Raw genomic sequence first — 18,944 nt, forward strand, 5'->3', positions numbered from 1 at the left:
GAAAGGAGATAATCATACCAACATAACCCATTCTTTCCATATCTTCTTCTTCTAATTTCTCTAGTGCTTTTAGAGAATTTGCAATTTGCTCATCAATGGCATACCATGCTTCAAATAATTCCAACATAGCCTCATTAACATCGTTGACATGTTTAGCAATTTTAGGATCCATCTAATGGAGTATTTCGATTTTTCAGAAATTTGAAGGTTACTTAACTTAGAATTTTTTTTGAATGTTTTTTGTTTTTGGTTTGGTTGTGAAAAAAACCGGTTTATTAGAATGCATTTTATAGGCATAAAAACATCATTTAATGTAATGCATGCATTAGGTGGTAGTTCAAAATTTAATGTCTTGCATGCATTGGTTGGTAATTCATGATTTAAAGTATTGCATGGATGAATAATCCAACCGTGAGAGATCATTACAAAAACGTTTTTGTTATATTAAGCTAGACAAATAAATATTGTAATTGTGATTCCATTTATTTTGTATTGCAATTAAGAAAAATAAAATACTACATTAATATAAAAGAGTTTGTAGACAACTTGCTATTATACCTACAACAAATTTCCTAATCATTCTTTGCAATATAAGACAACAAAATTTTATTTCTAAAACGAAGAAGATTTCCGTCGACTAAATTCAATTCATCGAAACACTCATGGCACACTTTATGCATCCTTGGAGGTAAAGTGTGTAGGTAGTACAACATCATATTATCACAATCCAAGTAGGTCCTAAACCCAGCTTTTGATGAACAAACATCTTCAATAGTATCCCATATAGGCGAATCCAAACATATATCTTGCGTGAATTCAGTTGACACTTTATGACATGAAAGACGACCCGAACGGAATAGTGTTAAAACCATTGCATCCACATCAAAGAAATTAGAATGTGCCAATTTCGGGTGCCATCCTTCTTCACACGTTTTTGCTTGTAACGCATAATCTTCAATTGAGGCGTATTGTGCTTCACAGGGGACTTGATGACATACATCTTCAATTATGGACGTATCACGTATAAGGTTGCTAGATTGGCGTTGATTTAATATTTTTTTAAACTAATTTCATAATGCATGAATAAGAAACAAAAAATTGTTTTATGGTGCGACATGACCATCCTAAAGACGCCATTTTTACTCTCTTCTAATTTTTAAAATTCTGATAATTTGTGTTATGATGTGGTGTGGTGAGACAAAGGCCAAAGCACCATTCATATTTATACTACTTATGGCCGTGCATAATTTAGGTTTTATATTTATTTATTTATATATGTAATTTACTCAAGTAAGGAAAAATTGTTTCCTTAATATTAGCGTGGTTGGTTGATTTGGTAACTAATTAATTATTGCCTTAATTATTTCGATTACGTATCAATTACAACCGTGATTGATATTCAATTTTTTTTTATTTTTTTTGCAATTTGAGTGTTTCAATTACATAGATTACGTGATTGACATAACTGTTTCCTTAATTATATAGATTACCTATCAATTAAATCCGTAATTGAAAAACCTAGCCTCCCCTCTCCTTTTCTCTCTCTAAAACCCTAGCCTCCCTTACCCCATCTTCATCAATTAGGGGGCTGCCATGGATGTTTTCATCCATGGTAAGCCCCTTTTTCCCTTTTTTTTCAGTTTTTAGTTCATTTTCTTGTTTGTTCAATAAATTAGTATCTCTTTATGAGATTTTCTCAAACCTTTTATGGGTTTTTGTTTCTGTTTGGAAATCTCCTTCTCCCCTATGGAGTTGTGAGTATGGTTCTTTTGTTTTAGGTATGAGAATTATTCTCATTGGTTGAAGTTCGAGATTCAACCTGAAGAATTAGGGTTTCACAACTCTGTAAATTATGGAAACTATTGGAGTACGTTCATCCCAAAATTTCCGCATCTGCAGATCGTATGCCGAACCAGAGCGAACTCACAGATTGCATTGCTTCAGATGGAGATTTTTATTAAGGCAAAATTAAGTCAAATCTGCGATGTTTACATTCTAGGGTGATATGTATTTCTATTAGAATTTTATGTTTTTCAGAAATGACTTGTAAGTGCCGTTTCGCGAAATATTAATGAAATCCCTTTTCTTTCTTTAAAAAAAAAAAAAATCCGTAATTGACGTCAATTATATAGATTACTGAATCAATTATATATATGCGTGATTAAGGGAAGGGATATGCGTGATTATGGGAATTTCATATTCTTTGATTCCTTTGCCACATGGACCATCTAATTGAGCTTCGAAAAATACTGATCAATGGAGCATGCCACGTCATGCCAAGGGGGGCTTGAAATCTCTAACTGAATGACACGTGGCCTAAAGGATTCTTCTTTAGATATATATATGTAGATGAAAAAAATTCATATCTCTTTTATATAAGGGAAGGGAGGAGCAATGGTGTCCTCTTTTAAAATGCCTATTTTGCCCCCCTTCCCTTTCTAAATTACAAAAGGAATGTCAAAATCAAAATCGACACTCAAAGAAAACTACCGCAAATTAATTTACAACACTCACTCACAAATCACTTAAAAGAAGAAACTTTACAAATCACTCATACAATTGAGAAAATCACGTTATAAAATCACGCAAATCACTCAAATAATCAGGAAACGTTATTAAAACTTAAAAACATACAAACTAAAACTACTAACCTAGAACGTCAATACATACAAAAACATTTACAAAAATTTACTTACAAATCACTATTCTCAAGAATCATTCACAATTAATGGTGGGCCATGATAAAAAATAGAGGTGTATTTGTAGTGAAATCAGTTAGAAGTTAGACAAGGAAAAATTATTACTTTTTTATAGTGTTTCCTATATATAATAAAACTTTTACATATATTTGGACCTATCTTTTTCTATTACATAATAGCGATTAATTATCAAGGTAAAAAGGTTTATGTAAAATATCATTCAAGAATCAAAGTACAACATATCTCTATTATATAAGGGAAGGGGGGAGCTATGGTGTCCCCGAATGAAGAGATTATGTTACTAAATTACAAATTTACTTACAAATCAAAGGTGGCTTCAAACAAAAATACCAAAAATATAATTATAACAATCACTCACAAACTACAACCTATGAAATAATTGACTTGAAATCAAAGTGTTCACTTTCTTTACAATTTATGAAGCACTGTACTTAATTCAAAAATCAACTAAAAAATTATAATATTAGAAATCATGAATAAATTCAATAAAATGTCTATTTTGTTCATAGAATATAACTTTCAAAAGTAAAAAAAAAAAAAGAATGGTGAGAGACTTAAGTGACAGAAACTTAACCAATCAAATTTTGCAACTAAAAATAATTATATTTCGTATGTCTAATGTTCAAATTTTGACTCTTATGCCGAAGAAAATCGATTTTATGTTTCGAAAAAAAATTCAACAAAAAATTCTAGTTAAGTTACTAAGCAAGGAAGTATGCCACGTTGCAATATCCCTTAGAGTGTTTATTTATGAAAATACAATAAAAAAAGAAATAGAAAATGAATCTTATAAGATTTGTTCCCATGACCCCAAGCTTATACACTAAAACCTTAACCACCAAACCAAGTAATGTTTGGTGTTATATTTATAAAGCAAAATGTTAACAAATGAATATTATAATTACCCGGGACATAGCTCGGACCTAAAAAGTACTCACTCCGTTTCATTTTAATCTACACACTTTGACATTTTACACTATTCACATATTTCACTTTGACCATCATTTGTGATTTATACGCGGATGAAAATATAGTGAAGTGGGATCTTGTTAGATTCATCATAACATATATTTTATTAATATGTACTTTTTATAATTTTTACAAATACAAAACTAAAGATATATGTCCTCAAAGTTTTACATTGACATACGTGAAAAGTATAAGTGTGTAAATTAAAATGAAACGGAGGGAGTAATATACTACCAAAAATTGTTCAAAATAAAATACTTCCTTCCTCAATTTTAAAATCAATGTAATATTTGTTTATTGAGTTTATTAAAAAAAAATTAAGACTGTTACGAGGAAGTCTGATCCGGCATTGAATGCCATCCGAGCTGGTTTTTCGAATTAGAAACCGAAAATTCAAAAAACAACACAACAAGACTTGATTTTCAGTGGGAACCCAAACCACCAAAATTATCATTCTCATTTCTCACAATTTCCAATCAAGCGAATTCCCCTCTTTTTTCGAATCACTCTCTTCTTCATCTCCATATCCAACTCGCTCATGGAGGAAGGCAAACTCGCCGATTCAACTCACTCGGTTCCTTTAGACGAAGTTGCACTGCATCATCAGGAAGAGGATCTTGAAGAAGGAGCTAAAAAGTCGCCGGAAATTTCCGCCGGAGAAAGCGTTAATGGATCGCCGGACGAAAAATCAAAAACGCCGAAATCGGTAAAGTGGAGCGAACAATTGGTATCTGAGTCTACTTATACACCCTCAATTGAACCCGATACTTCGCCGAAATCCTACTCTTCGTCTGGATCTAACCCTTACGTTTCACATTCGTCTGCTCCTTCTCCTCCCTCCGCTCCCTCTTTTAAAGGTCTCATCATCGTTCATTTCCATCGTTGTAATTGAATTGAATTGAAGAAATACGAATTATTATTATTATTATCAATTAAAATATACTGAAAGATGTTGATGTGATGATTTTTGTTTATGTGATTGTTGTGGAAAGCAGAAAGAATGGATACAGTGAAAGATGTGCTAGGAAGGTGGGGGAAGAATGTGAAGGATGCTGCTAAGAAAGCTGAGGATTTTGCCGGCAATACCTGGCAGCACTGTATGATTTCTATACCTTTTTCATGATTGTTCTTGGAGTTTGTGATTTTGGAAATTGTTTTCTTTTAAATGTTAATAGTAGGAGATTAGCATTTTTATTTTTTAGTGGTGCAAATGATGGAATATGGTAGTAAAATAAGTGTGCTTACTAGCTTCAATAAGGATAGTAACCTCAAATGTGGAATTGACCTTAGTCGGCCCATATGATGCAATACTGAGTGGATTGTGGATTTCATGTGTAATCTTTTATGCTTTAATGGATACCTTGCAATTTTGGCCATATTATTGAAAATTCGAGGTGTATGTCAAAATCATTGATGTAGCCGAGTTTAGTATGGTTGGGTTAACATTTTCAAGGTCGGTTTTATATGTCAGTACTCTCACAATAGTGCTTAAGATGAAGAGCTCATGGGTATAGATCCAAGTGAACCATAAAGTGCCTAGAGAAAGAAAGCATGACTTGTTTTGTCAAATGTCTTAATTGTCTTGGGTGTACTAGGACGCTAGTGATACACTCCAATTTGAAACAACCTCTGGCATAAGTGACTCAACCACATCATCAATTAATTTGTGGCGAAAGAACGAGAAATGAGTTAGGAGAGACACATTCATTTAGAGATCGAAGTTTGTTATTGTTAGGACCATATGTCATCTTCAATGAATTTTTAAGTGCAATAGAGGTAGATATAATATTTGTTGTTTGTCCGAGTCAAAAAGTTTGAAATTGCGAAATTGTTGTGGCCTTGTGGGGGATGATCTCGATCCTGATTTCTTTGAAATTAATGGGAAGAAATTATTTATGGTGAGTGATATGTGGGGTCTACCATCTTAAAAAATCGGAGATTTTGATGAAGATGCTTCACTAAGTATTTGAACGGTTGAATTGGAGAGAGGCATTTTTTTTACTATGTGATTGCAATGTGCACCTAAATATGAAACATTGATTAGTGAGCACAGAAGAAGGATTTGTATCAGCGACACTACTCACTCCTAATTTACGAGATGATCAATGCTGGAATACTTGGTCAACTTACTGGAATCTAACAAGTGGCACCTTTTTGCAGCAAAAAAGTTACAAAAGGTAGTTTGTCACAACTATTCTTTTATGAGGTAGTATTCTCTAATAGAAGTTTAATGTATAAGGTATTCTATTGACAAATTTTCTTAAGTTTTGAAAACAAACTTACAAACATCGTTATTACTTGAAAGAAGAGTCCAAAAAGATTGCTTATAATGCAAATCCTACTTGATAGCAATGAGAGGAATTAAGATATAGAGACAAATACATATTAGCTTAGAGAGAATAAAGAGCATATTTTCCAAAACCAACTCTAATTCTAAGAAGGCTTCAATAGGTGACTTTTCTAAATTAATTAATCCATAATAGGAAAGAGCATATCCGAGTCTCGTAAGTGAGAATGACATAAGGGATCTCGTGAGAGTTATTCTCAGAATTTGTAAATCAGACATCGGACTACAAGTGCTTGAGTAAGTCATAAGCTCAACATAAGGGAACTCGAAGGTACTTTAACATTTGACACTGGCATTGCATCCGGTGGGAAGAAGCAATATGAGTAAGAGTGGATGGTTGTCATTCCCACCTTGAGAAACAAGGAATGTCTAGATGGTTTGCTTATAATCCATGATTAAAAGAGAGGTAAGACAAATTATGGTGTAAATAAATTAAGGTAGGCAGGGCGGATCGAGGATTCTGGATGAGGGTTATTGCAATGTTGCGATAGTATATGATACAACAAACCTATGAAAATCTATGTTATAACATCCAAATAAAACCTCGCAAGTATTTTAACAAAAGAGTATCACAATTAGGGGTGTTAATGAGCCAGGGTGGCTCGCAAACTATTCGAGCTCGGCTCGAGTGGGCTCGACTCGAGTTCGGGTTCGGCTAGAGACCCTAACTAGTCGAGCATGGGCTACCTTAAACTCGGCTAGAAAGCTCGCGAACAGGCTCGATAGTTTTTTAATTACTAAAAATATTTCATTAATTTTTAATATAAGATAAAAAATTAATTAATAATTATGGTTAAAAGCAACCATGTTAGTAGTCATAATATTTTCAAAGTCGTGATTTTTGGTTTTAATAACAAAGTTGAGATAGCCGTTAAAAGCCCACTGGTATACTTTTTCGCTTCATGATTTGGGACAACTAGGGGTTGAGGCGGATCCAAAACTTTAAGTTTGGGGGGTCTTGAACAAACCATCTAATATGAACATATTAAATAAAATGAGAAATTGAACAATATTTTAAGATACACATATCGACAATGAGAACCAAGTCAATCTCAAAGTTTATAATTTTCATGTTAGCTATTAGAAAATACTTTCATTGTATTCTTTTTTCATAAACCATAATCTTTTCGATATATCTAGCACTTTAACTTTTTAAAAAAAACATGAAATTTAACTTTAATACCTCAAACACATAATTTTTCCCATTAATTTTTTAATTACTTATTTATCAACAAAAAAGTATAACGAGTTGATAATTAGAAAGTAACATAGAGATTAACAAGTAGTTCACCATACTACATAATTATTCTTTTACTTAGTCAAATTTAGTACTACATATAAAAAGTAAATGTAGTCAAATTATCGCATTTATTTGGGACCAAATAAATTGATTGCTAGAAATGTATGATTTAAAAATCACTTGTTAAAGACTTGGAGCACATAATAAGAAATGAATTTGTAGTCTTTAAATTCGTTTAAAAAAATGGACAAAAATCAAAAAGAAGAAAAAGGAAAAGAAATACTAAAAATCAATTTCAACCTTTTTTTCCGATAGGAAAAGTTCATACAACGAAAAGTAAAACAAACTCCAAATAAGTCAATTATTATCATACACAAGAAACTAACATAACCATCCAAAAATTTTACAAAGCACCAAATGTATTTACAGTAAGTATGGCTGTTGTCCTTAAGGTGTGGAGGCAGGTGGTGTACCATAGAAAAAGAAATAACAAAGTTGTATAACAAATAGAAAAATAAAGAGCAAAGTTTCACCTTGAAAAACAAAATTTCTGGCACATACTTCCACATTGGTGGGATAGCTTGAGGAAATGCTTAAAAGTTAAAAGTTGTTATAAAAGAAAGCCTTCTTGAAAAACAAAATTTTCTGGCAGATACAAATCCCACATCGGTGGGATAGCTTGAGGAAATGCTTACAAGTTGTTATAAAAGAAAGCCTTCACCTTCTAGGTCCCGCAAGCTAGCTATATGCTTGGGCTTTGCTAACAACTGTTTAGACGTCGGGCCATTAAATTATCAAATATTTGGGCTTATAAAATCTAATCTTGGTTGAAAGTGTATTGCGAGCTTCTCGAGCCTTTCGAACTCGAGCCGAGCTGTAAGTTTTGGACACGAGCTGGAGCCTAATATTTCAAGTTCAACGAGCTTTGAGCTCGAACCGAGCCTAATGAAATACGTTTTCGAGCCGAGCCGAGCTTAGTCAGGTTCGGTCTCGATTCGGCTCGTTAACACTCCTAATCACAATAATCAAAGATACTAGTTCACAATTTGAATGAAACTCGGAAAGCGAAAGCCATTATTCTGTCATTTAGATAAAAGTAACTTTTGACGGAGAAAACCTTTGTTAGCTTGATTAAGTTGGAGGAAGACATGGATTGGAATTAGCTCCATTTTCATGAGCTATCGATTTTGGAAAAATAAACTATAGCTATGTAGTTTTTTTTTAAAATAAATTTATACACAACTCAGTGCCCAATTGACCAAAAACAAGAATTCACTAATTAAGTGAACTAGTCATTTCTTACCTCCATTATAATTCAAGATTAGAATACGAAATAACAGCCTCATTTGCAAATGAAAATTAACAACACAAACATCACAATATGTTTATTTAGATTTCACTTGTCCAACTTATCAAATTCAAGGATCTATAAATCAACACAATTGATAAATACTGCGAGAGAACCAAGACTTAACTAACTAACCCATTAGTAAAGCTAGCAGTAGAGTGTTCTTGCCAACTGGGCATTCAATTTCAAAATTTATACACAGCGAATTTGTGAAAACATATACCACCAGAAGTCTTTCATATAGATAATGCTTTGTTTTTCAAGATAAGCAACCCTTAAAATACAATATATACCTGGCTGTTTGTAAGTTTGTATTTTGTAACCAACCCCAAAAGGCCAAAACCCGAAAAATAACACAGCCTCACAAGAATTGAAAGCAAGGTATGGGTTAAGTACGTACGAAGAGAGAACCAAGACTTACAAATACCAATTAAAATGCAGCCACAGGAGATGATAGAAGGGAGGCAAAAGTGATAGAATGGTTGTCTGAGATGCGCGGCCACGATGAATGGCGAATCTGCGTCGGATATGAAGATTGAAGTTCTGAGAGAGGAGAGAGAAAGGGGAAAAGAAAGTAGTGGCTGGGAATAGGATACTAGACTTTCACAGTTACACGCAAACCTACCGTCCTCTTGCTTTTTTTTCAATTTTTTTTGAAAAAAACAGGGGTAGCACCTACTACCCCTTGTTACAACGTGGCTCCGCCACTAAAGGTAGGTATGTCTTGGGCACTTGGCTAAATAAACTTTTTAATATTCTTCTTGGATTCTCTTAAAATTTCAGATGACTTGGCAGCTCAAAATTTTCATTTGATATGTGAGGTGCTTGTACTTATGATAGTTTGTAGAGGTATAAGCTACTGAGTACATACTAAATAATTGATGAGTGATTGAAAAAAGAATGAGTAAAATATGCATGTTTGGATCTAAGTTGGTTTCATGTTTGGACCATTGATGGTTGAAGCCATAGATTGCCTTGGATGAGAGACATAACAGTATAGAGAAGAGGGAAGAACCTGCATTGGTTTTTATTTGATTTGGGAAGGTATATACTTCCTCCGTTTCAAAATAGATGCTACATTGTTGACTTTTTCACTATTCATGAATGAGGTTTGACTATGCATTATTTACTATTAGGTAAAATCAAATGTTATAATGTAATATGTTGTTGGATTTGTCTTAATGTATATTTTCAGAAAATCAAAATTTTATACTTTACTCTAATACATAATTAAAGATATTAGTAGTCAAAGTAGTGCCTCGACAAGCGTTTTAGTCAACAATGTACCATCTATTTTGAAACGGAGGAAGTAGTTAAATGTCTAGAAAAGCTAATAAAGTAGTTTAATGGCCTTTTGAGTTATTTATGTTAGTGCTAGACTTATTTATGTAGTTAAAGAATAGAGATTTGCTTGAAAAGAGTTAAGTCTAGCATGAGGCTACCACAAAGAGAGTGGTTTTCTCTTGATTATGAGTTAGGTTCACAGCATACATTTTTCACTGAGAATGCTGTTCGGTGGATGATAAAATCAGAGTTCATGAGAAATTATAGTAGTGTTAAAAGTTTGGAAAGTTGGATGAGTAAGATCAGGTGCCTTGAAGTTAGGCTTGAGTCTGATAGTGATAGGAAGGCTGTGGAGTTGGGACCTTGATAGTTGGATCAGAAAAGAACTATAGTGGAATGTTTTTCTCAAGAATCTTGGGTCAATCATAATTGGAAAGATTAAAGAAGATACCACATGACTTATTTGCTTGGTGCTTAAAAAGAAATTGTGCTTTAGGAGTTCTTTGCCAATGAGAATGCTTTATGAGTTCTTTGCAACTGCGAAAACAAGATACTACAAGCGAATGGTGGTTGAGTTTTGAGTATTATCAGTTGGTTTTTGCTATGCTTTTTGGACTTTACTTATCTCTAATATCGTTTCGGATCCTCGACGCTCCTGAATGGGTAAGGACTATTTGAAACTTTCTTTCGGGCCATATCATGGAAAATCTACATTTAATAGCCAAATTGAATACTTGGACATGCAACTTGTGTGAATACGACTATACGAGCACACAAGTCGGAGTAACATAGGGTTTGGGAACTTTACCATGTGGGATGAGATTAATACTGAAGATATTAGAATTACAGTGCCATGGTGGGTGTGTCTTTTGTTGGAGGGGAGATTTAGGGAAGTCATACAAAGAGATTGTAAGGGGAGGTAGGATTGTGGAGAGGTGGTTAGGCAGGTTTAATCTCTCTAATATCTTATTGAGATCATTGCATCTGATTGTAAATATTGTGCTTCAGGACTTTGGACTATCCCTAAAGTAGTAGGCCTTCCATCTTGATTTATAAAGCTCTCTGATACACTTCTTACTTCTGCCCTTTTCATAAGCTGGTGTGTTTACTTTCTGCAACCCCTAGTTGGATTTGCTTCTTTGTTACTTCGAGCTTGTACTCATTGTTGCCAGCAAGTTTCTCCTTTTGTACTTGTATCTCCTTTTTATTATAATAGTTTTGTATATGACTAATTTGGGTCATCTGAAAGCAACTTTTCTACTAGTCTTGGCTAGTCATGGATGAGATGGTTGCAACCCCACTTGGTGGGGGTGGTGGTTATACTTGTACATAGGTACTAATATAAGCTTTTTAACTCATTTTAGAGATGTTCAAAAGAGAGGCGTAGTATCTGAAGCTCTCTCTCGTCTTTGGCTTTTCTCTTTCCAGCTTTCTTTGTTATGCAAGCATATCAGGCCACAGATAGAGTGGCAGGATTTTCCATCTTCTTCTAACCTCTACACTGTCTTTTAGAAAACTTCTGTATGTGCGTATGGCGTATGCAGTGCGTGAATTCCCTTGTTTTCTATGTCATGCTCAGTGGTGTGCTTCCAGACTAGCATCTATCGGCTGCTTTTGCATAACTAGCTGTGGGTGAGTTACCTGTCTGACTTCGATTCTAAAAGGTTGTCACACTTCAGTTAGAGAATCAAGTTTGATGTTTTATGTTGGTTAGTTTGGCACAGCAGAAGAGACGTGCTGATGTAGTGCTCTGTAACTATTGAAGGGCTCAGCCACAATAAAGATAATGGATATTAGTACTTCCTCCGATTTTTTTACATGTTACACTTTTCAAATCACGGACTCCTAGGCAATTTTTGGAGAGGAGAGAGATAGAGAGAGAACACAAAAGGGTCCCATTTGAACATGTGGTAGGAGGGAGGGAGAGAGAGAGAGAAGTTATTACCCAAAATAAAAGTATAACATCTAATTTGAAACTTCCTAAAATAGAAAGTGTAGCATGTAGAAAAAAACGGAGGAAGTATTTAGGTTACTGCACATGAAGTAGCTATGAGTTCGGTGAAGCTGTATGCTCGCTTCCTTTTGCTTTAGAATGCGATGGCACTGGAGCGAAGAGAAATTAAGTTTGAGAATGACCCTACATCTTAATATCACAGGGCTCCTTTTGGAAAACAGTGGACATAAAACATCTGAACATACGAGAACAACAAGTTGAAGCGAAAATATCGATTTTGCTTACTATGATTTGCTTGTTCTGTTTCCACACTTGAACTTGATATTTCATGTGTTGCTTCTTTGTAACTGAGCTCATTACATAGAAGAGCTAAATTGGTTAGGTGTTTTATTTGGTGATCGGTCATCGGAGGATGAAATGGCTGTTATGTCTTTGGTGGAGATGGTAGCAATTAGAGGTGACTTGGTTGGTGATTTGCTGATTCCCTTGTCCAGTTTCTGCACTTGAACTTGATTGTCATGTTACTTCTTTGCATATTGTCTCATTACATAGAAGAGCTAAATTGGTTAGTTGTTTTATTTGTTGACTGAAGGGTGAAATGGCTGCTAAGACATTGGTGGATATGGTAGCAATTAGAGGGTGCAGTATCTTTGATAACTTTGCAAGAGAGAATTTTGAGAATATTTTAGCACATTTGTCGGTTCATGGTCTACATCTTTTACTAAAATTTGTCTTCTGGGGATATAAAGATCAGGAGAGAAGGTTTATGTCGAGCAGCTATTTTGTAGATAATTTGCCATGAAAAGTAAATGAGAGTTTGGAGTGCATAAAGACATATTTTTCGGGGTTTTGCAAAACTGTTGGGTAACACATCGATTTCTTGTTTATTCATTTTTTTATTTTTAAGAAAAAACTGTTAATTTGTTTTGGATTGACATGTCTAATTGATATTGAGTATTGTTTTCATTTTTCATATCCTTTTCTTTTGGGATGGGAGTGGCTAGACACTATCGGTTGGTGAAAGAACCTATTTCGCCTTGAATTGATTATAGATTTTGTACTTGCATGCATGCTTATTTGGCTGGGTATGTCAATTGAGGAGTGAGGATTTTGGTACTTTTTAAGCGTTAATTTGGCTGCATGTGATGTGTATAAGTCAAACTGAGATTCAGTGAAGGTATTTTTGTGTTCAAAGATGTTGGTGCAAATTGGATCATAGTCCTTTGTTTTCTATATTTTCATTTTGCAAATGCTAAATGCTTGTGATTTATTTAAGAAATGCCAGCTCTACTCTGACAAATTTTTTCTGTGGACTATCTAATAGTGAAAACAAGTCCTAGTTTTGCTGACGCTGCTATGGGGAGAATTGTACATAGCACTAAAGTTCTAGCTGAGGGAGGTTATGAAAAAATATTCCGTCAAGCATTTGACACAGTTCCTGAAGAACAGCTCCAGGATTCTTATGCATGTTACTTGTCTACATCTGCTGGCCCTGTGATGGGAACATTATATGTATCTACAGCCAAGCTTGCTTTTTGTAGCGATAATCCCCTTCCATACAAAAATGGCGATCAGACTGAATGGAGTTACTATAAGGTAAGATTACTGATCTTTAAAAGATGGGAACTTGATCTGTTCTTTTTGGTCAATCAAAGATAATCTCTAAGCTTAGCAGGCTGTACCCTTCCATGTTTTATATATCAATTTCTTATATCCCTTTAGGTTGGTGTTTAAGTGTCGGAGTGTTGCGAGCATAAAGAAAACTATCACTATTCACTGGGATAGATAAACGTGAGTTGGAGATATTGAAATTGTGAGTGAAGTACAATTAATGCATTAATAATGGTAAAGTAAGATAGGAAAAGTGGTAAAAGTTTGCTATTGTACTCTTGTTGGATCCAAAAGAATCATGAGAACAATTCTTAAGGGATGAAATATGTATGAAAGACTCTCCTAGATTGCTGAAAACCTCTAGAGCACAAATTTGGTTTTGGTTCTGGTCTCTCTGAGCTAAATGTGCTGTAAAAGATGTGCTTGTTACAAGCCAAATGGATGACCTAGATTGGCCAAATGGATGACCTAAATACCCAGATCATTTTTCACCCAATTGAAGAAAATAGGAGAAGATTGTGTTAGAATATACGTAGAATGAAGACTTGTTGTCAGTCATGGTGGCTGACTGGAGTTGAATGACTGGAAAAAGGTGTGGCCGGAAAACAAATGCTAGCGCAGCGGAAGGATGAGAGGAGAAAAGGAAGGAAAGAGGCCCTATGTGAAATCTGGTACCATGAAAGATAATATTTTTCTTAAACATTCAATTAGCAAACTGCCAATCATATACAAAGTGTACAGCCATAAACTAGAAAACTAAAGCACTAATTACCTAATTATAAGCCTTACAAGCGACAATCAAGGATTACAAATCCTTGACATATTTACATAAAGAATGAGATTGACATTGAAGGTGAAAGGGAAATAGAACAACACAAAGATGGGTCATAAAGGCAGCGGCTTCGGCGAGCAGAAATAAATGCCGGTGAAGGTGGGGCTGGTGGTCCGATTCTGTTTTTCAGCATATGCGTTGATAGATTTTTCACTCTTCAATACTGTATGTTTTCATGGGCCGCTAGTATGTGTTAGTCAATGATGGAATTTGTGGATTCTTACAATAGTTTTATGCCTTGATTTAAATAGGTAATTATCCCTTTGCATCAACTAAAAGCAGTCAACCCTTCTTCAAGTCGAGCAAATGAAGCTGAGAAATATGTCCAGATTATATCTGTTGACAATCATGAGTTTTGGTACATGGGTTTCTTGAATTATGATAATGCTGTCAACATTCTTCAAGGAGCCTTGCAATCCAGGAATTTGCAATCTGTATGAAACCTTCTTTTAATGATGAAGCTTCCTTGACATTCAGCGATGTGCTTTGAGTTTCCCAGAAACCTTGTTGGTATGCCCTGGCACTACTGGAATAGTATCAGGGACCTGTCATAAATGGCTCTCCTCTTCTCCGGTCTCGTAGATTCTGTTGCGCTCCTGGTCTTAGGTTTGACATTATAGTTTTATGTGATTCTTTCAGGAGAATAGAAACTTTTATATACTACATATATTACTTGTTCCAGTCCAGATAGTTGTAATTTTGCACTCTGCAACTTACCTGGCGATAGTAAGATTAGTGTTTGTTAGTTTTAACTGCTGCATATGTTGTGGTGCCTCACTGCTTGAGAGCTTGAATTGGCATCCTTTAAGGAAACTTGCTCCAGTAATTGTAAGTTGTAAGAAGCTTGCCAACCCAAGTTCTCAAGCTTTCACAACCTTTAAGTTGTGATCAATAGAAGAAATTGTACTGCTCTGTGGAATTACTTCTCGACTCTTTCTTTCACTGCGTGGTACGTCAACTTAGACGAATTATATGTCAAAGATATCTACTCCCTTGGTTTTTTAAATAAATGCAACACTATTACCGTTCATATGTATTTTTTGAAAAATTAACTCATGATAACTTTTTGTAATAGAATAATGGAAAAGGGATAGTTTTGGTATTGGACAAACCCAAATTAAAAGGATTTATAGCTCAAAATAAAGAGAACAATATATCTTTGTTCATTTAAAAACAAAAAATTTATAATAAAAAAAACATAAGTAAGAAACACAGTGCTCCAATAGAATAACCTAAAGGTATGACACAAATAATTAGAATAGATAATCTAATTTTAACATAAATTAGACAAATTTAAGCTCACGTTTTCCTAACAAGTCCTTTTCATTTTGCGCTAATCCAAGTTTATCAATAGACATCTCACACCAATCTAGTCATCCCTTCTTTTTTCCTTCTTTTGTTTCGCTTTGAATCTCGAAATACAATCGATAGTTTTAAAAGACCGATAGTCTCATCAAAAGAATTAAATTAGCCAATAAATGAATTAAATTAGTTGTTAACTGATTAAAGAATTTGATTGTTGAATGGATTAAACTAGTCGGTAAATAAATTAAACTGGTCATTAAATATATTAAACTAGTCATTATATTCATAACTCCTTCATATTGGACTTGAATTGTTGCCTGATATTAAATTAAATGTAGGTGGTGTTATATAAGACTGATGGTTCTTGGGCAATTAATTTAAATTGAGGCAACGCAACACCCTAACCTTGAGTTCTAACATCATGAACTCGGTTAAACTCAGATTGCTGTTAATTTCTTTTGCTTTTTTTCAACGATTTTTTCACCAAATACCCATAACAATTTTTTTTTGTTCACCAGATACCCCAACTTTTGTCAAAATTCACCAGATACCCCTTATTTTTAAAAAAATGACACAAAATGCCCTTAATGACTAACGATGGTGAACTCCGTTAGTCATTTGTGTTAATTAACCCTAAAAAATCCTAATTAACACTAACCACCCAAAGTAAATCCTATTAACCCTAAAAATCCTAACTAATCCTAAAAACCCTAACTAACCCTAACCCAACCCCAGCCCCACTATCCCCCACCCAACCCCAACCCCACCATCACCCTCCCCCACGCAACCCCCCTCGATCTCCCCCGCGCCTACCCCTCCCTCACTCTCGTCGACTGTTGCTCTCCTTTCTCTCTCTTTGCGTCACCAGATAAGCGTCGATGCTGCTGCTTTTGTCACCACCGCATGCCGTCGCCACTCACTGTTGCTCTCCTTTCTTTTCTCTTTGTGTTCTCTCATCGCACGTCATCGCCACTCACTACGTTGATACTGAACCCATCTTTTCTTCCTCCCTATACTGATTCGAAGAGTGGAGAAGGGAAGCTGCGGGATTCAAAGGGGAGGGGGAGGCGCGTCGGGCTGGGGTGGTGGGGAGGAGGAGGCGTGGCGGCGGGGGGGGGGGGTGGGGGCTGGGGTGGGTTAAGGTTAGTTAGGATTTTCAGGGTTAGTTAGGGTTTTTAGGATTTGTTAGGGTTTTATGATTTTTAGGTTTAATTAAGATTAATTAGTATTTTTATGATTTCTTAACGTTAATTGCTAACGGAGTTAACTGTCGTTAGTCATTAAGGGCATTTTGTGTCATTTTTTTTAAGTCAGGGATATATGGTGAATTCGAAAACAAGTGGTCGTATCTTGTGAAGAAAAATTTTTGTTAGGGATTTGGTGAAAAAAACCGTTTTCCAAAGTATAAAAAAAACAGTCCGTTTTTGGTAAAGCAGGCCACACACAAACAAACTGTGCGACCAAACAATCCCCATCCTCCTTCCTCCTTCCTCCCTCCTTCCTCAAATCTCCGACTGCTTTATTGTACCTATTCCTCCTTCCTCACCCCAATTCTCTCCTCACATTTGTCATTTTATCTCTCCTCCTCCCAACAAAAATCCTACTCCCTTCTCTCTCCATTTTCCATTTTCTCTCTCCTCAGTTTCTTCTGCCATTCAAGCTGCAATGGCGGACCACGAAGAGGAGCACCACGAGTAGTCGTCATTGATGGAGATCTCCGACAAGATTCACGAAGTTCTTTGAGTTCGCAAATTGTGATTTCCCCAAAGACTAAAGATTGCAGGCGTTGGAGAACTTCAGCGGCGATTGAAGAGAATTTTTCGGCGATTTTGGTGCCGCCTTTTCGCCAATTGACGAGGACCATAGGAACCTCATTCGCGAAATGATGGTGGTGCGGTTATGGAAGTGCAGGCCCCGCATTTGAATCAGTTTGATGGAGGAGTTGAGAGGTCACTGATGGTGGTTGTTGTTTGAGTCGGTGGTTGTGATGGTGATGGGGAGGAGGATGTGGTGGTTCCATGGTTTGATCAAAGAGAGGGGAAGGAGATTGAGAAATAGTTTGGTAATTAAAAAGTAACCACTCAACAAAGTAACCCTTAGTATTTGAAAAAGTAACCCCTAGTTTCAATAAAAATAACCCCTATTTACTGTAGATGTAACCCCTTATAATTACAAAATGTAACCCATACTTTCAGTAAAAGTAACCCCTTAGCATTAAAGTAATCCTTAGTTTCAGTATAGTAATCCCTTAGTATTCAAAAAAGTAATTCCTAGTTTCACTAAAAGTAACGCCTAAAAATTAGAAGAAAAAAAACCCAGATTTAACAAAAGTAACCCCTGTTACATTAAGTAACCCATCTGAAAACGAATCCAAAAGTAACTCCTGTTACGAAAAATAACCTCTCTGACAACAAATTCGCGCTTGGACATTTTTTAGGGGATGCAGGCTTCATTATAAAGCCTAACTTGGACCTTATATTAGCTGGCCACACCATTTGTTCAAGATGTGGTTTGTCTTATACAAAAATTTGCCGTAAAAAAAAAGTATGAATTTGATATCTACCGTCTAATGGTTGGGGCCTCTTAAAAAGATTATGAATATTTTGTAACGAAAGGAGTTATTGTCAATTGAGATATTATTCAATCACGATCACACATATATATATAGAGTAATCAGTGAGTCTAAATCCTGGATAATCCATTACACCAAAGATTAACATAAAAGGAAACCCAATTATAAGGAGCAAAGACTCTTTTCATCTTCATGCTTCAGTTATGTTGATTATTTCTTGCCGACAGTGGGTTCCTTAATTGATAAGCATAAATATGAGGTTCTAATAATGATTTACCACGCTGTCTAGGTTCATTTGTTCTGATTAAATTCATCATTATGCCTGTAAAATTTGTACTAATCAATACTCAGCCTCTTCAAATGATTAATTTTTACTCCCCACAAGTCATTCCTGCTGCACGTGCACAGAAGTTTAGTGTTGGAAAATAATCATCTTATATTACTAATTACATGTGTAAAAATACACTGTTTATCTTGTTTCGGTTTTTTCACAGTGAGCAAGTCAAAGCATTTCCCCCTGTTGTAAGTGGATTGGTACTGATGTATTCATGTATACCAACATTTTCATCTGTATGCATTTACGGTATGTTTGGTTTGTGGTACTAAATTTTTTTTTGATCCATATAAATCACAAAGGCAGTACAAAAAAAGAGAGGGGGAATTCGAACATGCGACCCATTCACAAGACTTCAATCTTAACCACTAGGCACTATGTCAAGACATCCTTGATTGATTTGCGGTACTAAATGAAAGTAATGGTAA

General features: G+C 35.1%; 1 protein-coding gene across 1 annotated transcript; it reads left to right on the top strand.

The window, feature by feature from the left end:
- Nucleotides 1–4,003: 4,003 nt before the first annotated feature.
- On the top strand, nt 4,004–15,227 carry LOC104896054 (GLABRA2 expression modulator). The gene is made up of 4 exons (XM_010682739.3): nt 4,004–4,546; nt 4,685–4,786; nt 13,187–13,458; nt 14,557–15,227. The coding sequence occupies exons 1-4, from the start codon at nt 4,228–4,230 to the stop codon at nt 14,743–14,745; spliced, it is 882 nt and encodes a 293-aa protein (XP_010681041.1). The 5' UTR covers nt 4,004–4,227; the 3' UTR covers nt 14,746–15,227.
- The last annotated feature ends 3,717 nt before the right edge of the window (nt 15,228–18,944 follow it).

Source organism: Beta vulgaris, chromosome 6 (assembly GCF_026745355.1).
Source record: "Beta vulgaris subsp. vulgaris cultivar EL10 chromosome 6, EL10.2, whole genome shotgun sequence".
NCBI lineage: Eukaryota > Viridiplantae > Streptophyta > Magnoliopsida > Caryophyllales > Amaranthaceae > Beta > Beta vulgaris.

Bases quoted from the DNA above. Each gene is read 5' to 3' on its own strand.
- LOC104896054 (XM_010682739.3), top strand. From the start codon at position 4,228: ATGGAGGAAGGCAAACTCGCCGATTCAACTCACTCGGTTCCTTTAGAC. The intron at 4,547-4,684 runs GTCTCATCATCG...TGTGGAAAGCAG, and splicing joins CTCCGCTCCCTCTTTTAAAG to AAAGAATGGATACAGTGAAA. The intron at 13,459-14,556 runs GTAAGATTACTG...TGATTTAAATAG, and splicing joins CTGAATGGAGTTACTATAAG to GTAATTATCCCTTTGCATCA.